The sequence below is a fragment of the Salvelinus fontinalis genome, unplaced genomic scaffold (genome assembly GCF_029448725.1).
Source record: "Salvelinus fontinalis isolate EN_2023a unplaced genomic scaffold, ASM2944872v1 scaffold_1709, whole genome shotgun sequence".
NCBI classification, from domain to species: Eukaryota; Metazoa; Chordata; class Actinopteri; order Salmoniformes; family Salmonidae; genus Salvelinus; species Salvelinus fontinalis.
The window spans coordinates 1-27,165 of NW_026601918.1; the positions used below are offsets into that span (position 1 = coordinate 1).

At 49.9% G+C, this 27,165-nt stretch overlaps 1 protein-coding gene across 1 annotated transcript; it reads right to left on the reverse strand.

The window, feature by feature from the left end:
- Positions 1-4: 4 nt before the first annotated feature.
- On the reverse strand, positions 5-27,165 carry LOC129849802 (vacuolar protein sorting-associated protein 8 homolog; the record flags this gene model as incomplete). The annotated part of the gene is made up of 13 exons (XM_055916571.1): positions 5-140; positions 394-440; positions 3,452-3,640; positions 3,729-3,813; positions 4,033-4,115; positions 4,277-4,333; positions 5,725-5,844; positions 12,237-12,308; positions 13,281-13,400; positions 23,584-23,656; positions 23,748-23,790; positions 23,967-24,018; positions 27,058-27,165. Coding segments are annotated over 13 exons (1,185 nt in total), but the record flags the coding sequence as incomplete, so codon positions are not given.

Genomic DNA, 27,165 nt, shown 5'->3' on the forward strand with positions numbered 1-27,165 from the left:
TGGCCTCCTCTAGTCTGTAGTCCTGAGAGGCCTTGAGGAAGTCAGTGAGCTGCCGGGGACCGAAGCGGCACAGCAAGCCGATGTGGAGCTCATGCAGGTCGGGGCTCAGTCTTAGGAGAGCCTGGGGATTAGGGCCTTCCCTGGAGGTAGCACGGGGAATATAATAATGGTGTGTTTATTAAACACAACAACTAGGATAATGATGTCTTCCGCCCACCTGAATCCACCCACCCACCCACCCACCCACCCACCCACCCATCCACCCATCCACCCACCCACCCACCCACCCATCCACCCATCCACCCATCCACCCATCCACCCATCCACCCACCCACACCAGAGAAAACCCTGTCCCATTCTTCCATGCTCCAACACAGTAACCAAGGATCTTACCTCTGGTCCAAAAGACACCTCAGGAACTGGAACACTAGGAGATCATCCTAAAGAGAGGGAGAGAGAGAGGTAGCAGGAGAGGGAGAGAGAGGTAGAGATAGCAGGAGAGAGAAAGAGGGAGAAAGAGATAGAGATAGCAGGAGAGAGAAAGAGGGAGAGGGATACAGAGAGAGACGTAGAGATAGCAGGAGAGAGAGAGGTAGAGATAGCAGGAGAGAGAGAGAGGGAGAGGGATAGAGAGAGAGATGTAGAGATAGCAGGAGAGAGAAAGAGGGAGAGGGATAGAGAGAGAGAGGTCGAGATAGAGATAGCAGGAGAGAGGTAGAGATAGCAGGAGAGAGAGTGTTCATTTCTGATTGTTTATTTCACTTTCGTTTATTCTCTATTTTACTTGCTTTAGCAATGTTAACATGTCAATAAAGCTTTGAATTGAAATTGACAGAGTAGAGATACACAACTAAGACAAAACAACCAAAGAAAACGGGTCACAACTCCTGCAGCTTTGTCGCACGCTGGTTCTGTACATAGTCAAGGGGAGGCTTCAAGGAGACTCTTACGGCAGGTACATCTATAGCTCATCTCTTGGCAGTAGTACTGTAGACTACTTTATCACTGCCCTCAACCCAGAGTCTCTCAGAGCGTTCAGTCAGCCCACTGACACCCCTATCAGACCACAGCAAAATCACAGTCTACTTGAACAGAGCAATACTCAATTATGAAGCATCAAAGCCAAAGGAACTGAATAATATTAAGAAATGCTATAGATGGAAGGACACTGTATTTCTGATCAATTTGATGTTATTTTAATGGACAAAAAATGAGCTTTTCTTTCAAAAACAAGGACATTTCTAAGTGACCCTAAACTTTTGAACGGTAGTGTATGTTGCCCATGCCAATAAAGCCATTTGAATTGAAATTGAATTGAATTGAGAGAGACAGAGTGAGAGACAGAGTGACAGAGTGACAGAGTGACAGAGTGACAGAGTGACAGAGTGACAGAGTGACAGAGTGACAGAGAGACAGAGAGACAGAGAGACAGAGTGACAGAGTGACAGAGTGACAGAGTGACAGAGTGACAGAGTGACAGAGTGACAGAGTGACAGAGTGACAGAGTGACAGAGTGACAGAGTGACAGAGTGACAGAGAGACAGAGAGACAGAGAGACAGAGAGACAGAGTGACAGAGTGACAGAGTGACAGAGTGACAGAGTGACAGAGAGACAGAGTGACAGAGTGACAGAGTGACAGAGTGACAGAGTGACAGAGAGACAGAGAGACAGAGAGACAGAGAGACAGAGAGACAGAGAGACAGAGACAGAGAGACAGAGAGACAGAGAGACAGAGAGACAGAGAGACAGAGAGACAGAGAGACAGAGTGACAGGGTGACAGGGTGACAGGGTGACAGGGTGACAGGGTGACAGAGAGACAGAGAGACAGAGAGACAGAGAGACAGAGAGACAGAGAGACAGAGAGACAGAGAGAGAACAAGAGTTCATGCTGTAAGTCACTTTGGATAAAATGCTAAATGCCATAGATGATTGTGATTCTTATGAAGTGAAATGTTGGCAGCCCGACATGGTCAATAACAACACCTTTTACAGCAACCCATTAGATACACCTGTGTGTGCAGTTTGGACCAATCACAGAGGTGTTGATTGTCTTCCATTGTCAGATTTTCCTGGAAACGCCCTTCACTCTCTACAGAATCAGAGACATGGAATGAACACACACAGCAGCGTTCTCTCGGAAAGTAAACGACTCATTGCTAATCCAGATTTTCAATTAGCACTTATCTCCCGTTCCTACGGTGATAACAGCCAGGCAATTACACGCTGCTCTGCAGATAAGGCTGATTCAGACAGTGGTGGGACTCTGTGTGTGTTTGTCGGAAGAGAGAAAGAAAGAGACAAAGATATAGAGAGAGAGACAGAAACAAAGAAAGAGCGAGACACAGACTGACAGAGACCGAAAGAGAGAGACAGAGAGAGAGACAGAGGGAGAGGGAAAGGGAGAGAGAGAACGAGAGAGATGGAGAGAAAGAGAGAGAGACAGAGCGGGAGAGAGAGAGAGACAGAGAGGAAGCGAGAGAGAGACAGAGAGGAAGAGAGAGAGAGACAGAGAGGAAGAGAGAGAGAGAGAGGAAGAGAGAGACAGAGAGGAAGAGAGAGACAGAGAGGAAGAGAGAGACAGAGAGGAAGAGAGAGACAGAGACAGAGAGGAAGAGAGAGACAGAGGAAGAGAGAGACAGAGGAAGAGAGGAAGAGAGCGAGAGAGCGAGAGAGAGAGCGAGGCAGATTGTGAGAGCGAGCGAGAGAGCGAGAGAGAGAGCGAGGCAGATTGTGAGAGCAGGCGAGAGAGCGAGAGAGAGAGAGCGAGGCAGATTGTGAGAGCAGGCGAGAGAGCGAGAGAGAGAGCGAGGCAGATTGTGAGAGCGAGCGAGAGAGCGAGCGAGAGAGCGAGCGAGAGAGCGAGCGAGAGAGCGAGCGAGAGAGCGAGAGAGAGAGCGAGAGAGCGAGAGAGCGAGAGAGCGAGAGAGCGAGAGAGCGAGAGAGCGAGAGAGCGAGAGAGAGAGCGAGAGAGAGAGCGAGAGAGAGAGCGAGAGAGAGAGCGAGAGAGAGCGAGCGAGAGAGCGAGCGAGAGAGCGAGAGAGCGAGAGAGAGAGCGAGAGAGCGAGAGAGAGAGAGGAGAGAGAGAGAGAGAGAGAGAGCGAGAGAGAAGGAGAGAGCGAGAGAGAGAGCGAGAGAGAGAGCGAGAGAGAGAGCGAGAGAGAGAGCGAGAGAGAGAGCGAGAGAGAGAGCGAGAGAGAGAGCGAGAGAGAGAGCGAGAGAGAGAGCGAGAGAGAGAGCGAGAGAGAGAGCGAGAGAGAGAGCGAGAGAGAGAGCGAGAGAGAGAGCGAGAGAGAGAGCGAGAGAGAGAGCGAGAGAGAGAGCGAGAGAGAGAGCGAGAGAGAGCGAGGCAGATTGCGAGAGAGCGAGAGAGAGAGCGAGAGGCAGATGGAGGGAGAGAGGCAGATTGAGAGAGATTGAATGATGCCGTGTCGGCCCTTTAGTCAGCTGACCTGTAGTCTGGTGATGATGGGTCGTACTTCCTCAGGGAAATGCATGGCCACCAGGTCAGCTGACTTGGCAGGGTCAAGGGTCACCAGCTCCGCAATGTGCAGCAGGGCCGCGTCCCAGACACAGTGTTTCTCCTCTGAGCTGTAGCCAGGCATGGACAGCAGGTTGTGGATGTAGTTAAAGATCTCTTCCTGTTGACATGTCAATAAGACCCGTGTCAACTTCATCCACACAGGCTTCAGAACCTTCTGTCTACTGGCGTGGTACGCTGCACACTACCTTTCTCAGAGGGTCTCTGAGGTAGCAGTCCAGAACCTTATCATACAGATGCTTCTGCTCATACAGAAACTCACAGATCTGGTAGCTGAGAGGAGGACAGAGGAGGGAGAGGGGGGGGGGGGGGGGGGGGGGGTGAGGGAGAGAGGGTGAGGGAGAGGAATTAATAGTGGTTGAATATAGTATATATAATATACAAGTATATTCAGAGAGACAGAGAGAGACACAAACAGAGAGAGAGAGAGAGAGAGAGAGAGAGAGACAGAGAAAGACAGAGAGAGAGAGACAGAGAGAGAGGATAACTCACAACTCTGCCTTCTCAGCCAGTCCCAGTAGTCGTCCCTCATCAAACTGGACCACACCTCCCACCTGCAGCAGCTCCAACAGCACCTGGGAACCAATCACAGCCTTTACTGGATCACATGTCCTGACCTGACCAATCCACAGGCTACGCTTAGAAAAAGAGCCCTAGGGCAAATCTGAAATGGCACCCTATTACCTAAATAGTGCACTACTTTAGTCCTGAGCCTAATAGTGACAGAGAAGTCTACCTGTTGTCTCTCTGTGTGTCTGGAGTCGTCGTCTGGACTACACAGGAACTCCAGAACCTGTGGAACAACGGAACCACACACAAAACATAGCTCTAGGTTCTCCTACTGCCCAGTTTCAATAGAACACAACACACAGCTCCAGGTTCTCCTACTGCCCAGTTTCAATAGAACACAACACCGCTCCAGGTTCTCCTACTGCCCAGTTTCATTAGAACACAACACCGCTCCAGGTTCTCCTACTGCCCAGTTTCAATAGAACACAACACCGCTCTAGGTTCTCCTACTGCCCAGTTCCAATAGAACACAACACCTCTCCAGGTTCTCCTACTGCCCAGTTTCATTAGAACACAACACCGCTCTAGGTTCTCCTACTGCCCAGTTTCAATAGAACACAACACCGCTCCAGGTTCTCCTACTGCCCAGTTTCAATAGAACACAACACCGCTCTAGGTTCTCCTACCGCCCAGTTTCAATAGAACACAACACCACTCTAGGTTCTCCTACTGCCCAGTTTCAATAGAACACAACACCGCTCCAGGTTCTCCTACTGCCCAGTTTCAATAGAACACAACACCGCTCCAGGTTCTCCTACTGCCCAGTTTCAATAGAACACAACACCGCTCCAGGTTCTCCTACTGCCCAGTTTCAATAGAACACAACACCGCTCCAGGTTCTCCTACTGCCCAGTTTCATTAGAACACAACACCGCTCTAGGTTCTCCTACTGCCCAGTTCCAATAGAACACAACACTGCTCTAGGTTCTCCTACTGCCCAGTTTCATTAGAACACAACACCTCTCCAGGTTCTCCTACTGCCCAGTTTCAATAGAACACAACACCACTCTAGGTTCTCCTACTGCCCAGTTTCATTAGAACACAACACCTCTCCAGGTTCTCCTACCGCCCAGTTTCATTAGAACAACACACCGCTCCAGGTTCTCCTACTGCCCAGTTTCATTAGAACACAACACCGCTCTAGGTTCTCCTACTGCCCAGTTCCAATAGAACACAACACTGCTCTAGGTTCTCCTACTGCCCAGTTTCATTAGAACACAACACCTCTCCAGGTTCTCCTACTGCCCAGTTTCAATAGAACACAACACCACTCTAGGTTCTCCTACTGCCCAGTTTCAATAGAACACAACACCGCTCCAGGTTCTCCTACTGCCCAGTTTCAATAGAACACAACACCGCTCCAGGTTCTCCTACTGCCCAGTTTCAATAGAACACAACACACAGCTCTAGGTTCTCCTACTGCCCAGTTTCAATAGAACACAACACCGCTCTAGGTTCTCCTACTGCCCAGTTTCAATACAACACAACACTCTAGGTTCTCCAGGTACCTGGAACACGCCCATATCTCCTCCAGTCCAAACTCTATGTGGAATGGCTGTGGGTTCCCCAAGGACCTGTCTGAGAGACTTCCTGCTCTAAGTTCTAAGTGGTCACCTGATCGAAGAGCTTCCTGTTGACGAAGAGTGTGTTGTCAGGTTTGGCCAGTTGGCGGGCCAGGAAGGTAAACAGACAGCCCACCTGAGAGGGGGTGAATTCACTGTTCTCCACCATCACCTGCGGGGGGGGGGGGGAGAGAAAGAGAGAGAGAGAGAGAGAGAGAGAGACAGAGAGACAGAGAGACAGAGAGACAGAGAGACAGAGAGAGAGACAAACAGAGAAACAGAGAGACAGAGACAGAGAGACAGAGAGACAGAGAGAGAGACAGAGACAGAGAGACAGAGAGACAGAGAGAGAGAGAGAGAGAGACAGAGACAGAGAGAGAGAGAGAGAGAGAGAGAGAGAGAGAGAGAGAGAGAGAGAGAGAAACAGAGAGACAGAGAGACAGAGAGAGACAGAGAGGAGAGAGAGACAGAGACAGAGAGAGAGAGAGACAGAGAGAGAGAGAGACAGAGAGAGACACACACAGAGAGACAGGCAGACAGGCAGACAGGCAGACAGACAGGCAGACAGGCAGGCAGACAGGCAGACAGGCAGACAGGCAGACAGGCAGACAGACAGGAACAGAACAGTTAGAGACGGGAGGAGAAAGGGAGAGAGAACAGAGGTCAGAAGAGAAATAGGAAGAGATGGAGGGAGAAAGAGAGAGAGAACAGAGGTCAGAAGAGTTCAGTGAGAAAAAGAGTAAAGATTTACAAGACGTGAGAGGACAGACAGTTCAGACATTAAGAGGAAGAGGAGAGGACAGACAGTTGAGACATTAAGAGGAAGAGGAGAGGACAGACAGTTGAGACATTAAGAGGAAGAGGAGAGGACAGACAGTTGAGACATTAAGAGGAAGAGGAGAGGACAGACAGTTGAGACATTAAGAGGAAGAGGAGAGGACAGACAGTTCAGACATTAAGAGGAAGAGGAGAGGACAGACAGTTCAGACATTAAGAGGAAGAGGAGAGGACAGACAGTTCAGACATTAAGAGGAAGAGGAGAGGACAGACAGTTCAGACATTAAGAGGAAGAGGAGAGGACAGACAGTTCAGACATTAAGAGGAAGAGGAGAGGACAGACAGTTCAGACATTAAGAGGAAGAGGAGAGGACAGACAGTTCAGACATTAAGAGGAAGAGGAGAGGACAGACAGTTCAGACATTAAGAGGAAGAGGAGAGGACAGACAGTTCAGACATTAAGAGGAAGAGGAGAGGACAGACAGTTCAGACATTAAGAGGAAGAGGAGAGGACAGACAGTTCAGACATTAAGAGGAAGAGGAGAGGACAGACAGTTCAGACATTAAGAGGAAGAGGAGAGGACAGACAGTTGAGACATTAAGAGGAAGAGGAGAGGACAGACAGTTGAGACATAAAGAGGAAGAGGAGAGGACAGACAGTTGAGACATTAAGAGGAAGAGAAGAGGACAGACAGTTCAGACATTAAGAGGAAGAAGAGAGGACAGACAGTTCAGACATTAAGAGGAAGAGGAGAGGACAGACAGTTCAGACATTAAGAGGAAGAGGAGAGGACAGACAGTTCAGACATTAAGAGGAAGAGGAGAGGACAGACAGTTCAGACATTAAGAGGAAGAGGAGAGGACAGACAGTTCAGACATTAAGAGGAAGAGGAGAGGACAGACAGTTCAGACATTAAGAGGGGAGAGGACATTATGAGAGAGAGAGAGGAAGAGGAGAGAGGACATTAGGAGAGGGAGAGGAAGAGGAGAGAGGACATTATGAGAGAGAGAGAGGAAGAGGAGAGAGGACATTAGGAGAGAGAGAGGAAGAGGAGAGAGGACATTAGGAGAGGGAGAGGAAAAGGAGAGGGGACATTAGGAGAGAGAGAGGAAGAGGAGAGAGGACATTAGGAGAGAGAGGAAGAGGAGAGAGGACATTAGGAGAGAGAGGAAGAGGAGAGAGGACATTAGGAGAGAGAGAGGAAGAGGAGAGAGGACATTATGAGAGAGAGAGGAAGAGGAGAGAGGACATTATGAGAGAGAGAGGAAGAGGAGAGAGGACATTAGGAGAGAGAGAGGAAGAGGAGAGAGGAGAGAGAGAGGAAGAGGAGAGAGGAGAGAGAGAGGAAGAGGAGAGAGGACATTAGGAGAGAGAGGAAGAGGAGAGAGGACATTAGGAGAGAGAGAGGAAGAGGAGAGGGGACATTATGAGAGAGAGAGGAAGAGGAGAGAGGACATTATGAGAGAGAGAGGAAGAGGAGAGAGGACATTAGGAGAGAGAGAGGAAGAGGAGAGAGGAGAGAGAGAGGAAGAGGAGAGAGGACATTAGGAGAGAGAGGAAGAGGAGAGAGGACATTAGGAGAGAGAGAGGAAGAGGAGAGGGGACATTAGGAGAGAGAGAGGAAGAGGAGAGAGGAGAGAGAGAGGAAGAGGAGAGAGGACATTAGGAGAGAGAGGAAGAGGAGAGAGGACATTAGGAGAGAGAGAGGAAGAGGAGAGAGGACATTAGGAGAGAGAGAGGAAGAGGAGAGAGGACATTAGGAGAGAGAGGAAGAGGAGAGAGGACATTAGGAGAGAGAGGAAGAGGAGAGAGGACATTAGGAGAGAGAGAGGAAGAGGAGAGAGGACATTATGAGAGAGAGAGGAAGAGGAGAGAGGAGAGAGAGAGGAAGAGGAGAGAGGAGAGAGAGAGGAAGAGGAGAGAGGACATTAGGAGAGAGAGAGGAAGAGGAGAGAGGACATTAGGAGAGAGAGAGGAAGAGGAGAGAGGACATTATGAGAGAGAGGAAGAGGAGAGAGGAGAGAGAGAGGAAGAGGAGAGAGGACATTAGGAGAGAGAGGAAGAGGAGAGAGGACATTAGGAGAGAGAGAGGAAGAGGAGAGAGGACATTATGAGAGAGAGAGGAAGAGGAGAGAGGACATTATGAGAGAGAGAGGAAGAGGAGAGAGGACATTAGGAGAGAGAGGAAGAGGAGAGAGGACATTATGAGAGAGAGAGGAAGAGGAGAGAGGAGAGAGAGAGGAAGAGGAGAGAGGACATTAGGAGAGAGAGGAAGAGGAGAGAGGACATTAGGAGAGAGAGGAAGAGGAGAGAGGACATTAGGAGAGAGAGAGGAAGAGGAGAGAGGACATTATGAGAGAGAGAGGAAGAGGAGAGAGGACATTATGAGAGAGAGAGGAAGAGGAGAGAGGAGAGAGAGAGGAAGAGGAGAGAGGAGAGAGAGAGGAAGAGGAGAGAGGACATTAGGAGAGAGAGGAAGAGGAGAGAGGACATTAGGAGAGAGAGGAAGAGGAGAGAGGACATTAGGAGAGAGAGAGGAAGAGGAGAGAGGACATTATGAGAGAGAGAGGAAGAGGAGAGAGGAGAGAGAGAGGAAGAGGAGAGAGGACATTAGGAGAGAGAGGAAGAGGAGAGAGGACATTAGGAGAGAGAGGAAGAGGAGAGAGGACATTAGGAGAGAGAGAGGAAGAGGAGAGAGGACATTATGAGAGAGAGAGGAAGAGGAGAGAGGACATTATGAGAGAGAGAGGAAGAGGAGAGAGGAGAGAGAGAGGAAGAGGAGAGAGGACATTAGGAGAGAGAGGAAGAGGAGAGAGGACATTAGGAGAGAGAGAGGAAGAGGAGAGAGGACATTATGAGAGAGAGAGGAAGAGGAGAGAGGAGAGAGAGAGGAAGAGGAGAGAGGACATTAGGAGAGAGAGGAAGAGGAGAGAGGACATTAGGAGAGAGGAAGAGGAGAGAGGACATTAGGAGAGAGAGAGGAAGAGGAGAGAGGACATTAGGAGAGAGAGGAAGAGGAGAGAGGACATTATGAGAGAGAGAGGAAGAGGAGAGAGGAGAGAGAGAGAGAGAGAGGAAGAGGAGAGAGGACATTAGGAGAGAGAGAGGAAGAGGAGAGAGGAGAGAGAGAGGAAGAGGAGAGAGGACATTAGGAGAGAGAGGAAGAGGAGAGAGGACATTAGGAGAGAGAGAGGAAGAGGAGAGAGGACATTAGGAGAGAGAGAGGAAGAGGAGAGAGGACATTAGGAGAGAGAGGAAGAGGAGAGAGGACATTAGGAGAGAGAGAGGAAGAGGAGAGAGGACATTAGGAGAGAGAGAGAAAGAGGAGAGAGGACATTAGGAGAGAGAGAGAAAGAGGAGAGAGGAGAGAGAGAGAGAGAGAGGAAGAGGAGAGAGGACATTAGGAGAGAGAGGAAGAGGAGAGAGGACATTAGGAGAGAGAGGAAGAGGAGAGGGGACATTAGGAGAGAGAGAGGAAGAGGAGAGAGGACATTAGGAGAGAGAGGAAGAGGAGAGAGGACATTAGGAGAGGGAGAGGAAGAGGAGAGAGGACATTAGGAGAGAGAGAGGAAGAGGAGAGGGGACATTAGGAGAGAGAGAGGAAGAGGAGAGAGGACATTAGGAGAGAGAGAAAGAGGAGAGAGGAGAGAGAGAGAGAGAGAGGAAGAGGAGAGAGGACATTAGGAGAGAGAGAGGAAGAGGAGAGAGGACATTATGAGAGAGAGGAAGAGGAGAGAGGACATTAGGAGAGAGAGAGGAAGAGGAGAGAGGACATTAGGAGAGAGAGGAAGAGGGGAGAGGACATTAGGAGAGAGAGAGAAAGAGGAGAGAGGACATTAGGAGAGAGAGGAAGAGGAGAGAGGACATTAGGAGAGAGAGAGGAAGAGGAGAGAGGACATTAGGAGAGAGAGGAAGAGGAGAGAGGACATTAGGAGAGAGAGGAAGAGGAGAGGGGACATTAGGAGAGAGAGAGGAAGAGGAGAGAGGACATTAGGAGAGAGAGGAAGAGGAGAGAGGACATTAGGAGAGAGAGGAAGAGGGGAGAGGACATTAGGAGAGAGAGAGAAAGAGGAGAGAGGACATTAGGAGAGAGAGAGAAAGAGGAGAGAGGACATTAGGAGAGAGAGAGGAAGAGGAGAGAGGACATTAGGAGAGAGAGAGGAAGAGGAGAGAGGAGAGAGAGAGGAAGAGGAGAGAGGACATTAGGAGAGAGAGAGGAAGAGGAGAGAGGACATTAGGAGAGAGAGGAAGAGGAGAGAGGACATTAGGAGAGAGAGGAAGAGGAGAGAGGACATTAGGAGAGAGAGAGGAAGAGGAGAGAGGACATTAGGAGAGGGAGAGGAAGAGGAGAGAGGACATTATGAGAGAGAGAGAGGAAGAGGAGAGAGGACATTAGGAGAGAGAGGAAGAGGAGAGAGGACATTAGGAGAGAGAGGAAGAGGAGAGAGGACATTAGGAGAGAGAGGAAGAGGAGAGAGGAAGAGGAGAGGGGACATTAGGAGAGAGAGAGGAAGAGGAGAGAGGACATTAGGAGAGAGAGAGGAAGAGGAGAGAGGACATTAGGAGAGAGAGAGGAAGAGGAGAGAGGACATTAGGAGAGAGAGAGGAAGAGGAGAGAGGACATTAGGAGAGAGAGAGGAAGAGGAGAGAGGACATTAGGAGAGAGAGAGGAAGAGGAGAGAGGACATTAGGAGAGAGAGAGGAAGAGGAGAGAGGACATTAGGAGAGAGAGGAAGAGGAGAGAGGACATTAGGAGAGAGAGAGGAAGAGGAGAGAGGACATTATGAGAGAGAGAGGAAGAGGAGAGAGGAGAGAGAGAGGAAGAGGAGAGAGGACATTAGGAGAGAGAGAGGAAGAGGAGAGAGGACATTAGGAGAGAGAGAGGAAGAGGAGAGAGGACATTAGGAGAGAGAGAGGAAGAGGAGAGAGGACATTAGGAGAGAGAGGAAGAGGAGAGAGGACATTATGAGAGAGAGAGGAAGAGGAGAGAGGACATTAGGAGAGAGAGAGGAAGAGGAGAGAGGACATTAGGAGAGAGAGGAAGAGGAGAGAGGACATTAGGAGAGAGAGAGGAAGAGGAGAGAGGACATTAGGAGAGAGAGAGGAAGAGGAGAGAGGACATTAGGAGAGAGAGGAAGAGGGGAGAGGACATTAGGAGAGGGAGAGAAAGGGGAAGAGGAGAGAGGACATTAGGAGAGAGAGGAAGAGGAGAGAGGACATTAGGAGAGAGAGGAAGAGGAGAGAGGACATTAGGAGAGAGAGAGGAAGAGGAGAGAGGACATTAGGAGAGAGAGAGGAAGAGGAGAGAGGACATTAGGAGAGAGAGAGGAAGAGGAGAGAGGACATTAGGAGAGAGAGAGGAAGAGGAGAGAGGACATTAGGAGAGAGAGGAAGAGGGGAGAGGACATTAGGAGAGAGAGAGGAAGAGGAGAGAGGACATTAGGAGAGAGAGAGGAAGAGGAGAGAGGACATTAGGAGAGAGAGAGGAAGAGGAGAGAGGACATTAGGAGAGAGAGGAAGAGGGGAGAGGACATTAGGAGAGGGAGAGAAAGGGGAAGAGGAGAGAGGACATTAGGAGAGAGAGAGGAAGAGGAGAGAGGACATTAGGAGAGAGAGAGGAAGAGGAGAGAGGACATTAGGAGAGAGAGAGGAAGAGGAGAGAGGACATTAGGAGAGAGAGGAAGAGGAGAGAGAGGATGTTATCTAGTTGACTTGCTTTGGCAATGTCAACACATGTTCCTCATGCCAATAAAGCCCTTCAATTGAAATAGAGAGAGATGCTGTACCTTCAGTAAAATGTCTACAATCCTCTGCTGGTACTCCAGAGCCTGCTTGTCATTCTTAAAGTCCTCGAACGTCTGAGGAGGGAGAACGGACACAATGTGGAGATACAAGAGAAACAAACCAACCATGAGAGCGGTTACACGAGGACAAGAACAATATGTTGGGACTGTTACCCCCCGCTGGACGGACACACACAGACAAACACTCGCAGACACACACACGGACACACACGCAGACACCCGCAGACACACGGACGCACACACAGACACACACACGCAGACACACACACGGACACACACAAAGCGTCTAAGTAAAGATGTTTTTAAAGAGTGGGTCAAATAGGTCAGAAGGTGAAAGCAGAGAGACTGAGGTGATCTGACAGAACCTCTTGATGTGCTGTGTGGAAAAACAAACCAAGTGGCAGAATGACTCCTACTTACATGTTGACTGACCAGCTGTGTCTGTAGACTTGTAGAGACCTGAACGATTGGTACAGCTGGTTAACTGACTGACTGACTGACTGAGTCAGTGGGTGATCATTGATTGAATGACAGATTGATTGACTGGTGGATTGTATTGACTGATTGACTGGTGGATTGTATTGACTGATTGACTGGTTGACTGATTGACTGGTTGACTGATTGACTGATTGACTGATTGACTGGTTGACTGGTTGACTGATTGACTGATTGACTGTTGACTGTTGACTGACTGTTGACTGACTGTTGACTGATTGACTGATTGATTGACTGATTGACTGATTGATTGATTGATTGATTGACTGATTGATTGACTGATTGATTGACTGATTGAAACGAGAGAATAAGTGCTCAGTGCTCCTTTAAAAACAATTCTTAAATTAGTTGTGTGCTGGATCCTCATAGGTCAAATCAATCAATTGATGAATTGATTGGTTGATTGGCTGCCTCATAGGCTACGTAAGACCCATGCTAGGCTTCTACCTCTCCCTGTGTGGGTGGAGTTGGACTTGTAGTTCTCTGAGGTGTGGTTGTAGTTTTCTGTAGTGTTTCCCAGACTTGGCTCACCAGGGCCAGAACGTTGAGGAACTCTGGCGTGTCGAAGTGGACCAGGGTTCTGATGTAAGGGTATAACTCCTCCTCCTGACCCGCCTCCGCAGAGTGGAGCCTGATCAGGAACTCAAACACCTGGAGAGGACACAACACACACACACACACACACACACACAGAGACACACACACAGACACACACAGAGACACACACACAGACACAGAGAGACACACACAGACACAGAGAGACACACACAGACACAGAGAGACACACACAGACACAGAGAGACACACACAGACACAGAGAGACACACACAGACACAGAGAGACACACACACACAGACACACAGACACCAGAGGTTAGTGGTATGTTAAAGTTCATCACATCCTCAAACCAACATCACGTAACATACATGTAACATTGATCTGCCATCTGTATGAAAAACCACCACATCGTCACATGGGACCTGGTTTCCATGGATACCCCCCCCCCCCCCACACACACTAGCCTCTCATCCTAACCTGTGTGGTTGCCGTGGCATCCCAGATATAAACATGCAGAGAGAGCGAACATGAAAGAATATGGCCCATTATCCTCCCATTCAGACAGAATACAACTCTCTCTCTGCAATCACTACATTATTGAGAGGCCATGTAGAGAGAGAGAGAGAGAGAGAGAGGGCAAAATAACATGAAAGAATATGTCCCATTATCCTCCCATTCAATCAGAACACAAAACAACTCCCTCTCTGCAATCACTACATTATTGAGAGGCCATTTGGAGTGTGTGTGAGATTTGGGACGAGGGAGAGAAGGGGCCTTCAAAGATAAAGAAGAGAGGAGAGGTGGCGAGAGGGAGACGAGGGAGAGACGAGGGAGAGACGAGGGAGAGAAGGGGGCTTCAACGATAAAGAAGAGAGGAGAGGTGGCGAGAGGGAGACGAGGGAGAGACGAGGGAGAGAAGGGGGCTTCAAAGATAAAGAAGAGAGGAGAGGTGGCGAGAGGGAGACGAGGGAGAGACAAGGGAGAGACGAGGGAGAGACGAGGGAGAGACGAGGGAGAGAAGGGGCCTTCAAAGATAAAGAAGAGAGGAGAGGTGGCGAGAGGGAGACGAGGGAGAGACAAGGGAGAGACGAGGGAGAGACGAGGGAGAGACGAGGGAGAGAAGGGGCCTTCAAAGATAAAGAAGAGAGGAGAGGTGGCGAGAGGGAGACGAGGGAGAGACGAGGGGGAGACGAGGGAGAGACGAGGGAGAGACGAGGGAGAGACGAGGGAGAGACGAGGGCTTCAAAGATAAAGAAGAGAGGAGAGGTGGCGAGGGGGAGACGAGGGAGAGACGAGGGGGAGACGAGGGGGAGACGAGGGAGAGACGAGGGAGAGACGAGGGAGAGACGAGGGAGAGAAGGGGACTTCAAAGATAAAGAAGAGAGGAGAGGTGGCGAGGGGGAGACGAGGGAGAGACGAGGGAGAGACGAGGGAGAGACGAGGGGGAGACAAGGGAGAGACAAGGGAGAGACGAGGGAGAGACGAGGGAGAGAAGTGGGCTTCAAAGATAAAGAAGAGAGGAGAGGTGGCGAGAGGGAGACGAGGGGGAGACGAGGGAGAGACGAGGGAGAGAAGGGGGCTTCAAAGATAAAGAAGAGAGGTGGCGAGGGGGAGACGAGGGGGAGACGAGGGAGAGAAGGGGGCTTCAAAGATAAAGAAGAGAGGTGGCGAGGGGGAGACGAGGGGGAGACGAGGGAGAGAGTTGAACAGGTGCACAGCCTCCTTCATCCAGACCGCTGCCTCATCATTCTGGATGATGATAGTTCCCATCAAAGACAAGGAGGGAGGAGGAGGGAGAGAGGGGGATGAGAGGAGAGAGGGAGGAGAGAAGAGAGAGAGAGGGAGGAGAGGGGAAAGAGGGGAAAGAGGGAGGAGAGGAGAGAGGGAGGAGAGGGAAGAGAGGGAGGAGAGGGAAAAGAGGGAAGAGAGGAGAGGGGAAAGAGGAGAGAGAGGGAAGAGAGGCGAGAGGAAAGAGAGGGAAGAGGGAAGAGGGGAGAGAGGAGAGAAGGAAGAGAGGGAAGAGGGAAGAGGGGAGAGAAGGAAGAGATGAGAGAGAAAGAAGGGAGAGAAGAGAGAGAGGATAGAGGGAAGAGAGGAGAGAGGAGAGAGAGAGGATAGAGGGAAGAGAGGAGAGAGGAGAGAGAGAGGATAGAGGGAAGAGAGGAGAGAGGAGAGAGAGAGAAGGAAGAGAGAAGAGAGGGATGAGATGAGAGAGGGATGAGATGAGAGGGATGAGAGGAGAAAGGGATGAGAGGAGAAAGGGATGAGAGGAGAAAGGGATGAGAGGAGAGGAGTGAAGTGAGAAGGATGAGAGGAGAGATTAGAAATGGATGAGAGGACTGAGGAGAGAGGAGAGAGGGATGATAGGGGAGAGGAGAAAGGGATGAGAGTAGTGAGGAGAGAGGGATGATAGGAGAGAGGAGAAAGGGATGAGAGGAAAGAGGGGAGAGGGATGATAGGAGAGGGATGAGAGAAGAGAGGGGAGAGGGATGATAGGAGAGAGGGATGAAATAGAGGGGGAGGAGGACAGTCTCAGAGATCAAACCCCTCTTTGATCATGTTCTCCAATTCACCCTGACATCAAACACCACACACACATCCCACACACGCATATGGACACACACACAGATGACACATAGGCTATTACACCTGTTCAACGTCACAGTAACTTCAATCCCACACACACACACACACATAGGCTATTACACCTGTTCAACGTCACAGTAACATCAATCCCACACACACACACACACACACACACACACACACACACACACACACACACACACACACACACGCACACACACACACACACACACACAAGCCTAAGTGCATCATTCCCACAGCAGCTAAGTTTATCCCACTAAATGCTTCCCTGTTCGGGACAAACAGGCCTGTCAGTTCTGCCGCCATCTAAAACCATTTAACTGGCTCTACTGAGGAGGAATTATGACAACACTCTTACTGTGTGTTACTGTTACTGTGTGTTACTGTTAGTTACTGTTAATGTGTGTTACTGTTAGTTACTGTTAGTTACTGTTACTGTGTGTTACTGTGTGTTACTGTTAGTGTGTGTTACTCTTACTGTGTGTTACTGTTAGTTACTGTTAATGTGTGTTACTGTTAGTTACTGTTAGTTACTGTTACTGTGTGTTACTGTGTGTTACTGTTAGTTACTGTTACTGTGTGTTACTGTTAGTTACTGTTACTGTGTGTTACTGTTACTGTTAGTTACTGTGTGTTACTGTGTGTTACTGTTAGTTACTGTGTGTTACTGTGTGTTACTGTGTGTTACTGTGTGTTACTGTGTGTTACTGTGTGTTACTGTTAGTTACTGTTACTGTGTGTTACTGTGTGTTACTGTTACTGTGTGTTACTGTTACTGTGTGTTACTGTTAGTTACTGTGTGTTACTGTTACTGTGTGTTACTGTGTGTTACTGTGTGTTACTGTTAGTTACTGTTACTGTGTGTTACTGTGTGTTACTGTTACTGTGTGTTACTGTTAGTTACTGTTACTGTGTGTTACTGTTAGTTACTGTTACTGTGTGTTACTGTTACTGTTAGTTACTGTGTGTTACTGTGTGTTACTGTTAGTTACTGTGTGTTACTGTTACTGTGTGTTACTGTTAGTTACTGTTAGTTACTGTTAATGTGTGTTACTGTTACTGTGTGTTACCGTTAGTTACTGTTACTGTGTGTTACCGTTAGTTACTGTTACTGTGTGTTACTGTTACTGTGTGTTACCGTTAGTTACTGTGTGTTACCGTTAGTTACTGTGTGTTACTGTTACTGTGTGTTACCGTTAGTTACTGTTACTGTGTGTTACTGTTAATGTGTGTTACTGTTACTGTGTGTTACCGTTAGTTACTGTTACTGTGTGTTACCGTTAGTTACTGTTAGTGTGTGGTGCGGCAGCGAGCTGCTAGTCCCTCTACTGGGCCCAGTACCCCTCCCAGGAAGCGTGGCCGGAGCCACCGCAGGCAGAGCTGGGACCACCTTGAACGAAGGGCGCATGCCCTGCATCAGGAGGTTGATAGCTTCGATGGCGACAACAGCTGTTCCCTGTTGGCCAGTGATAGGCTGTTCCTGGGGGACGATGCTGGCACTGATCTACCAGGCTGACAAGCCATCAGAAGCAGCCAGCGGGGCTTCATCACCCCCAGCAGCTCGAGAGGCGGAACCAACTCACTTGGGGTAGCCACTGCACTGGACATCAACTGGTGGACCGTGATGACTCTCCATCTGTCCCCATCTCTGCTGAGTTCCGCGATGCCTTGCAGGAGAGCTGGGCCTCTGCCAGGACGGAACCCGCGACTGAAGGCAGAACCCCCCCAGAGTCTTTGATGCGGACTTGAAAGCCACATATGGGTCCCTCTGCTCTCTTGGCCTCCTTACCAACACGGTCATGCTGCTGCAGGCCTACCTGCAGACAATATTTTCCTGGCTGTAGGAGAGCACATAGGAGCTCCCCCGAGAAGTGATGGAGGTGTCGCGTCTGTTTTCCCTGATCCAGAGGGATGTGGCCCGCGCCAACGGACGGGCCATGGTGCATGTGGTTACCTCCCGGCGCCATCTCTGGTTGGCCCAATCCCGTCTGCCATCTGCTCTCCAGAGCACATTTGCCACTCACCCCATCACCACAGGTCTGCCGTTTGGCCGAGGTCGTTGATAACATTCTAGAGCAGACCGATAATGTTCGTAGAGACCGGGAGACCCTAGAAACGGTTCATGCAGCCTCCTCAGGCTCCGGGTCCAAAGGAGACAGACCGTCGCTACCCACCTGCACGACGGTGGGGTCCCTCTCCTGCCCCATCACCTCGTGCTAAGAGACGACAGCCTGTTTTTCCCACACGGGTCTTCCCCGGTTTTTGCAGAGGTACTGTGTAATTTATCCTTCACCGGGTTCCTATTCCTCCAAGCGGGTCACGACATCAGCTCTCCCAGGGCATCAGAACCCTGCTCAGTGGCCTTGTTGGCTTGGTTGAGCTTACGGCTTCCCTTTGTGACAGGTGTGATGGTGTCAACCGTCAACGCCATAAGGATGTGCCTGGGAGACCCAGGTGCTTGCGGCGCCAGGGGAAAGGCGGGCCCTGGCAGGACCCCTGACACACCCTTCCCCGGCTTCGGTGCTTCTCCAGGTCTCAAAGGGCAAAGTGGGAGGAGGGTGTGGAGTCCCCCTGGGTGTTGTCCACAATGCTCGAGGGGTACCAACTCCAATTCCGGTGCCGTGTCACCACGGTGGCCAACCCCCTGAAGAAAACCCTGCGGCTGGACATCTCACTGCTGGACAAGGGTGCCATCCGCAGGATCGAGACATCAGAACGACTAGACAGGTTCCACTCCACTTATTTTGTGGTTCCAAAAAGAGACGGAGGGTTTTGACCGATTCTGGACCTCCGCAACCTCAATGGGTACTTGAAGGTACTGAGGTTCCACATGCTGGCCCCAGCCTCATGTTCCAGGCCGTGTCCAGGGACCAGTAATTTGTGCCACTGAACCTGAGGGATGTGTACTTCCATGTCCTTGTTCTCCCAACTCATTGGCAGTACCTCCGATTCACTTTCGAAGGGATGGCTTACGAATTCATGGTTCTTCCTTTCAGCCTCTCCTTGGCACCCTGCACTTTCACAAAGTGTATGGACGCTGTCCTGGCACCTCTCACGTCCCGAGGATTGTTGATCCTCAATTACCTGGACGATTGGCTGATTTTTGCCCCGACCAGGATTCAGGTCCTGTCAGACAGAGACATGCTCCTGACCCACATCGGTGGGCTGGGCATTACTGTAAACGACAAGAAGAGTCATCTGACACCAACCCAGAGAGTTGCCTTCATTGGAATGGATCTGGAATCAGTCCTCATGAGGGTACGCCTGCCCACCAGAAGGATTCAGGCAATCCATCTTAACTCAACCACTTTCGGCAGGGGCGGGTGGTATCCGCTCTGACCTGCCAATGCCTGTTGGGCTTGCTGACGGCGGCCTCGTTGTTGATTCCCCTGGGCCTGCTCCATCTCCAGGATTCTTCAATGGTGGTTCAACTCCCACCTGCTACAGCCAAAGCACCACCGTCACCGCCAGCTGTGGGTGACCGCACAGGGCCTCAGGGCATTGTTGAGGTGGTGCTGTCGCTCCTTTCTTTCAGATGGGGTGGAGATGCTGAGGATGTGCCGCCGGGAGCTGGTCAGCACAGATGCCTCCCAGATCGGCTGGGGGTGTGTGTGTGTGTGTATGACCAAAGTCAGGTCGGCCAGCGGCTGCTGGCTACCGCCTTGGAGTGGCAGGCACATCACACAATAGAGCTCTGAGCTGTACTGCTTGCCCTGCAGTCTTTCTTTCCACATCTGAAAGGAAGACATGTCCTGGTGAGAACAGACAACACCACAGTTCTGGCTTACATCAACCATCAGGGTGGACTGAGGTCCCATCTCCTCTTGTAGCACGGGAGCTCCTTCTCTGGGCTCAAGGACGTCTAGCGTCTCTACGCGCAGCGCAGGGACTGGAGCCTACATCCCCAGTGCAGCAGTTCAGGATGGTGCAGGTGGACCTGTTTTCCTCCCTGGTCAATGCACACTCCCCCTGTGGTAGTCCATGTCGGAGCCACCAAGACCTCTGGGCTTGGATGCTCTGGCTCACGATTGGCCAGGGCTGGAGCTTTACGTATTCCACCCTCTTTTTCCCCTGATCCAGGCTGTGCTGGACAGGACCAGGATGGCAGAGCATCGACTGCTTCTGGTGGCCCCATACAGGCCCAGACGACCCTGGTTCAGCCTTCTCCTGTCCCTGTTGTCTGGGACATCTTGGCAACTACCCCTGAGACTGGACTTGCTGTCTCAGGCCGGGGGAACTCTGTGGCATCCGAGGCCGCACCGCCTCAGTCTGTGGGCTTGGCCACTGAACGGCACCAATGATCCATGTTAGGCCTACAGGAGGGTGTAACCGCAGCATACCAGTTGCGCTGGCGGTTGTTCTGCTCTTGGTGCACTGGTATTGAGGTTGTGCCCGAGTCATGCGGGGTGCAGTATGTCCTTCAATACCTGCAGTCTCGCTTGGATGAGGGCTTGGCAGCCTCTACACTGAGAGGGTATTTGGCACGCTATATCTGCATGCCATGCGGGGTGGATAGACAGGCCAGTGGGTTGCAATCCCTTGGACTCCAGGTTTATGAAGGGGGTTCGTCCCCTGCGTCCAGCTAGGACGCGGTCAATGGCGAGCTGTGATCTAGTCTTGGCAGCTTTGGCAATGCCGCCTTTCGAACCGTTGGAGTCTGCCTCCCTGAAACACCGCTCTATGAAGGTGGCTTTCTTGAAGAGGGTGGGTGAGCTCCATGCTCTTTCAGTAAGTTCTGAGTGCTACCGGATGGACCCCGGTGGGAGGAGTATATCTCTACACCCCAACTCTTCATTCCTCCCGAAGGTTGTCAGACAAGCATGTGAACATCCATTTTATCCTGTCTGCTTACGACCCCCCGGCAGTGGCGGGGGAGTCTGGGCCTCCCTCTGGCATGCTGTGCCCTGTGAGGGCACTGGCTGCCTATGTGGAGAGGACAAAGTCAGTGAGAACAACAGACCAGCTCTTTGTCTGCTATGATGAGAGAGTCCTGAGGGCTGGACTATCAAAGCAGAGGCTCTCTCACTGGATTGTGGACACGACTACGCCAGCATACCGCCTGGCTGGCATGCCAGTGCTGGGATCTGTGGTGGCACGTTCAACACGAGGTGTGGCTGCGTTCTGGGCTCTACTGAGAGGAGTGCCCCTCGCTGAGATCTGTACTGTGGCTTCTTCCTGCACCTTCGCTAGCTACTATCGGGTAAATGTGGTACCTTCCTCTGCGGTTGGTTCAGCGGTCCTGGGCGTCGCCTCCTTCTGGGGACAATGCCGGGACCGCCTTCCACATTAACAGCCCCTGCGTCTTGGTCCCGTGCTGGTACTTCACCGCTGGCTGGCCAGGTCCCTCTAGCACTGACTAAATCTGACACGTGTTTACCAATATATTGGAGTGATCCAATATAGTGAAACATAACGAAGGTTACGTTTGTAACCACGGTTATGTGAGCTATATAGATCACTCCAATCCTCTACGGTGCTAGAGGCGCCTCAAAAATGATGTAGAGAATGTATCACGGACATATAGGGCGGACCCCAGCAGTGACACAGGTGTACACGGGAGTAAATCTGTAAATCCTCACTTCGGATGTATCCCTCCGCCGCGGACTGATACCAATATATTGGAGTGATCCATATAGCTCACATAACTGTGGTTACATACGTAACCTTCGTTACTGTTAGCGTGTGTGTTACTGTTAGCGTGTGTGTTACTGTTAGCGTGTGTGTTACTGCTAGTGTGTGTGTGTGTGTTATTGCTAGTGTGTGTGTTACTGCTAGTGTGTGTGTGTGTGTGTGTTACTGCTAGTGTGTGTGTTACTGTTACTGTGTGTGTTCTGTTACCGTGTGTGTTACATCTAGTGTGTGTGTTACTGCTAGTGTGTGTTACTGCTAGTGTGTGTGTGTTACTGCTAGTGTGTGTGTGTGTTACTGTTAGTGTGTGTGTTACTGTTAGTGTGTGTGTTACTGTTAGTGTGTGTGTTAGTGTGTTACTGTGTCCAATGTCCTCCCATGGACCCCCAACCACCCTAATCAGTCATTTGAAGAACTACAGAGAGATGAAACACCCTGCAGAGAGATGAGGATACCTAATTAACACTCCTTACATCAACACAGAGAGACGATGATACCTAATTAACACTCCTTACAGCAACACAGAGAGATGAGGATACGTCATTAACACTCCTTACAGCAACACAGAGAGATGAGGATACGTCATTAACACTCCTTACAGCAACACAGAGAGACGATGATACCTCATTAACACTCCTTACAGCAACACAGAGAGATGAGGATACCTCATTAACACTCCTTACAGCAACACAGAGAGATGAGGATACCTCATTAACACTCCTTACAGCAACACAGAGAGATGAGGATACCTCATTAACACTCCTTACATCAACACAGAGAGATGAGGATACCTCATTAACACTCCTTACATCAACACAGAGAGATGAGGATACCTCATTAACACTCCTTACAGCAACACAGAGAGATGAGGATACCTCATTAACACTCCTTACATCAACACAGAGAGATGAGTATACCTCATTAACACTCCTTACATCAACACAGAGAGATGAGGATACCTCATTAACACTCCTTACATCAACACAGAGAGATGAGGATACCTCATTAACACTCCTTACAGCAACACAGAGAGATGAGGATACGTCATTAACACTCCTTACAGCAACACAGAGAGATGAGGATACGTCATTAACACTCCTTACAGCAACACAGAAAGATGAGGATACGTCATTAACACTCCTTACAGCAACACAGAGAGATGAGGATACCTCATTAACACTCCTTACAGGAACACAGAGAGATGAGGATACCTCATTAACACCCCTCTTACAGCAACACGGAGAATACCTCATTAACACTCCTTACAGCAACACGGAGAATACCTCATTAACACTCCTTACAGCAACACAGAGAGATGAGGATACCTCATTAACACTCCTTACAGCAGCACAGAGAGATGAGGATACCTCATTAACACTCCTTACAGCAACACAGAGAGATGAGGATACCTCATTAACACTCCTTACAGCAACACAGAGAGATGAGGATACCTCATTAACACTCCTTACAGCAACACAGAGAGATGAGGATACCTCATTAACACTCCTTACAGCAACACAGAGAGATGAGGATACCTCATTAACACCCCTCTTACAGCAACACGGAGAATACCTCATTAACACTCCTTACAGCAACACAGAGTGATGAGGATACCTCATTAACACTCCTTACAGCAACTCAGAGACAGGAGAATACCTCATTAACACAGTCCTTACAGCAACACGGATAGAGGAGACTACTTCACTAACACTCTCCTTACAGCAACACAGAGTGAGAATACCTCATTAACACAGTCCTTACAGCAACACAGAGAGAGGAGTGAGGAGAATACCTCATTAACACAGTCCTTACAGCAACATGGGGGATGCAGAGAGGAGTATACCTCATTAACACAGCCCTTACAGCAACATGGGGGATGCAGAGAGGAGTATACCTCATTAACACAGTCCTTACAGCAACATGGGGGGTGCAGAGAGGAGTAAACCTCATTAACACAGTCCTAACAGCAACATGGGGGATGCAGAGGTCTGTCAAAAAGGGGGAACCATTCCAGGAATCTGTCCCTGATACACACACGTACCTGGTTCTTGACTTGAGACACCAGGTCCTCTGGGATGTCTCCTAGTGGATAGGCCCGGCCTGCCAGAGAGCAGCTGAGGGGAGGAAGGAAATATATTACTGTGTGACAGAGAGAGAGCGAGAGAGAGAGAGAGCGAGAGACAGGAAGTATAGGTGTGACTGTACCTGATATAAACGAGCAGCTTGTTACCCATCACCACCTGTTCATCTGTCAGGCAGAAATAGACAAATATTCTTTGAGTGATTTATTTAATAGTTATCAGATATGTTGATATGTTGAAAAACAAATATTCTCTCTGAGTTATTTATTTCCTGAGGGCCTTGCCTTTACTCCCACTGAGAACACTAGGCTGGTGTTGAATGAATCATGGAATCAGTGCCTACCTGTGAGGGCCTTGCCTTCTCTCAGCGGGGGGCCGATGACCTGAAAGAGTTTCTGAAACACAGGAAGAGAAACCTCAGGGGTCAAGTTCACACATCTCCTTTGATTAAAAACTCTACTCTCTGACAGTTTGTCCCTAGGCTGTAGCCGTAGCACTACAGCCTTTCTTTATCACGATTCTTTGTGACACATCGTTTCATATTTCAAAAGGATTTTTCCAGCAGCCTTAGGCCTTCTTTCATTTCTGTTAGATTCCTTTTAGTTTAGGTTGGTCCATCGAACAAATCAAAGCCCGGGTCGTTCCCCAGGGGACTGGTAGATAATGGTGCTGAGAGAACCAGAGAACCAGAGAGAGAGGCAGAGAGAACCAGAGAGAACCAGAGAGAGGCAGAGAGAGGCAGAGAGAACCAGAGAGAGGCAGAGAGAGGCAGAGAGAGGCAGAGAGAGGCAGAGAGAGGCAGAGAGAAACAGAGAGAGGCAGAGAACCAGAGAGAAACAGAGAGAGGCAGAGAGAACCAGAGAGAGGCAGAGAGAACCAGAGAGAACCAGAGAGAGGCAGAGAACCAGAGAGAACCAGAGAGAACCAGAGAGAGGCAGAGAGAACCAGAGAGAGGCAGAGAGAGGCAGAGAGAACCAGAGAGAACCAGAGAGAGGCAGAGAGAACCAGAGAGAACCAGAGAGAACCAGAGAGAACCAGAGAGAACCAGAGAGAACCAGAGAGAGGCAGAGAGAGGCAGAGAGAACCAGAGAGAGGCAGAGAGAACCAGAGAGAGGCAGAGAGAACCAGAGAGAGGCAGAGAGAGGCAGAGAGAGGCAGAGAGAGGCAGAGAGAGGCAGAGAGAGGCAGAGAGAGGCAGAGAGAGGCAGAGAGAGGCAGAGAGAACCAGAGATAGGCAGAGAGAGGCAGAGAGAGGCAGAGAGAGGCAGAGAGAGGCAGAGAGAGGCAGAGAGAGGCAGAGAGAGGCAGAGAGAACCAGAGATAGGCAGAGAGAACCAGAGAGAGGCAGAGAGAGGCAGAGAGAGGCAGAGAGAGGCAGAGAGAGGCAGAGAGAGGCAGAGAGAGGCAGAGAGAGGCAGAGAGAGGCAGAGAGAGGCAGAGAGAACCAGAGATAGGCAGAGAGAACCAGAGAGAGGCAGAGAGAGGCAGAGAGAGGCAGAGAGAGGCAGAGAGAGGCAGAGAGAGGCAGAGAGAGGCAGAGAGAGGCAGAGAGAGGCAGAGAGAGGCAGAGAGAGGCAGAGAGAGGCAGAGAGAGGCAGAGAGAGGCAGAGAGAACCAGAGATAGGCAGAGAGAACCAGAGAGAGGCAGAGAGAGGCAGAGAGAGGCAGAGAGAGGCAGAGAGAGGCAGAGAGAGGCAGAGAGAGGCAGAGAGAGGCAGAGAGAACCAGAGATAGGCAGAGAGAACCAGAGAGAGGCAGAGAGAGGCAGAGAGAGGCAGAGAGAGGCAGAGAGAGGCAGAGAGAGGCAGAGAGAGGCAGAGAGAACCAGAGATAGGCAGAGAGAGGCAGAGAGAGGCAGAGAGAGGCAGAGAGAGGCAGAGAGAACCAGAGAGAACCAGAGAGAGGCAGAGAGGACACCTGTAATACATATACCACCCCCCTCCTCCCCATCAGTCTGCTTTCATCTGTGGGTTCAGAGGAGTAGCTGAACAACACACTCAGCTTTCATCTACCTTCACACTAAGAGGATCAGTCCCACAAGGGAAGGAGAAAGAGAGAAACACATAACACCAGGCTGAGAAAGACAGAGAGAGAGAGAGAGAGAGAGCGAGAGACAGAGAGAGAGCGAGAGAGAGAGCGAGAGAGAGAGCGAGAGAGAGAGCGAGAGAGAGAGCGAGAGAGCGAGAGAGAGAGCGAGAGAGAGAGCGAGAGAGCGAGAGAGAGAGAGAGAGACAGAGAGAGAGACAGAGAGAGAGACAGAGAGAGAGACAGAGAGAGAGACAGAGAGAGAGACAGAGAGAGAGACAGAGAGAGACAGAGAGAGAGAGAGAGAGAGACAGAGAGAGAGAGAGGCAGAGAGGCAGAGAGACAGAGAGAGAGGCAGAGAGACAGAGAGAGAGGCAGAGAGAGAGACAGAGAGACAGAGAGAGGGAGAGAGGGAGAGACAGAGAGAGATGGATTGAGACAGAGAGAGAGAGAGGGAGAAAGAGGGAGAGACAGAATGTGTGTGTGAAAGGTGTGAAACCTGTCAGTCACTCTGGATAAGAGTGTCTGCTAAATGACTAACATGTCAGTACCTCCATAGGGTTGATGAGGTCATTAAACAGTGTATTACAGTACCTCCATAGGGTTGATGAGGTCATTAAACAGTGTATTATAGTACCTCCATAGGGTTGATAAGGTCATTAAACAGTGTATTACAGTACCTCCATAGGGTTGATGAGGTCATTAAACAGTGTATTACAGTACCTCCATAGGGTTGATGAGGTCATTAAACAGTGTATTACAGTACCTCCATAGAGTTGATGAGGTCATTAAACAGTGTGTTATAGTACCTCCATAGGGTTGATGAGGTCATTAAACAGTGTATTACAGTACCTCCATAGGGTTGATGTAGTCATTAAACAGTGTATTACAGTTCTCCATAGGGTTGATGAGGTCATTAAACAGTGTATTATAGTACCTCCATAGGGTTGATGAGGTCATTAAACAGTGTATTACAGTACCTCCATAGGGTTGATGTAGTCATTAAACAGTGTATTACAGTTCTCCATAGGGTTGATGAGGTCATTAAACAGTGTATTATAGTACCTCCATAGGGTTGATGAGGTCATTAAACAGTGTATTGTAGTACCTCCATAGGGTTGATGAGGTCATTAAACAGTGTATTACAGTACCTCCATAGGGTTGATGTAGTCATTAAACAGTGTATTACAGTACCTCCATAGGGTTGATGAGGTCATTAAACCGTGTATTACAGTACCTCCATAGGGTTGATGAGGTCATTAAACAGTGTATTATAGTACCTCCATAGGGTTGATGAGGTCATTCTACAGTGTATTACAGTACCTCCATAGGGTTGATGAGGTCATTAAACAGTGTATTACAGTACCTCCATAGGGTTGATGAGGTCATTAAACAGTGTATTACAGTACCTCCATAGGGTTGATGTAGTCATTCATTCCCCTGTTGAACACGTAGATCATGGCATCATACAGCTGGTTGTCCCAACACATCTGGACCACCTGGATACACAGCAAGAG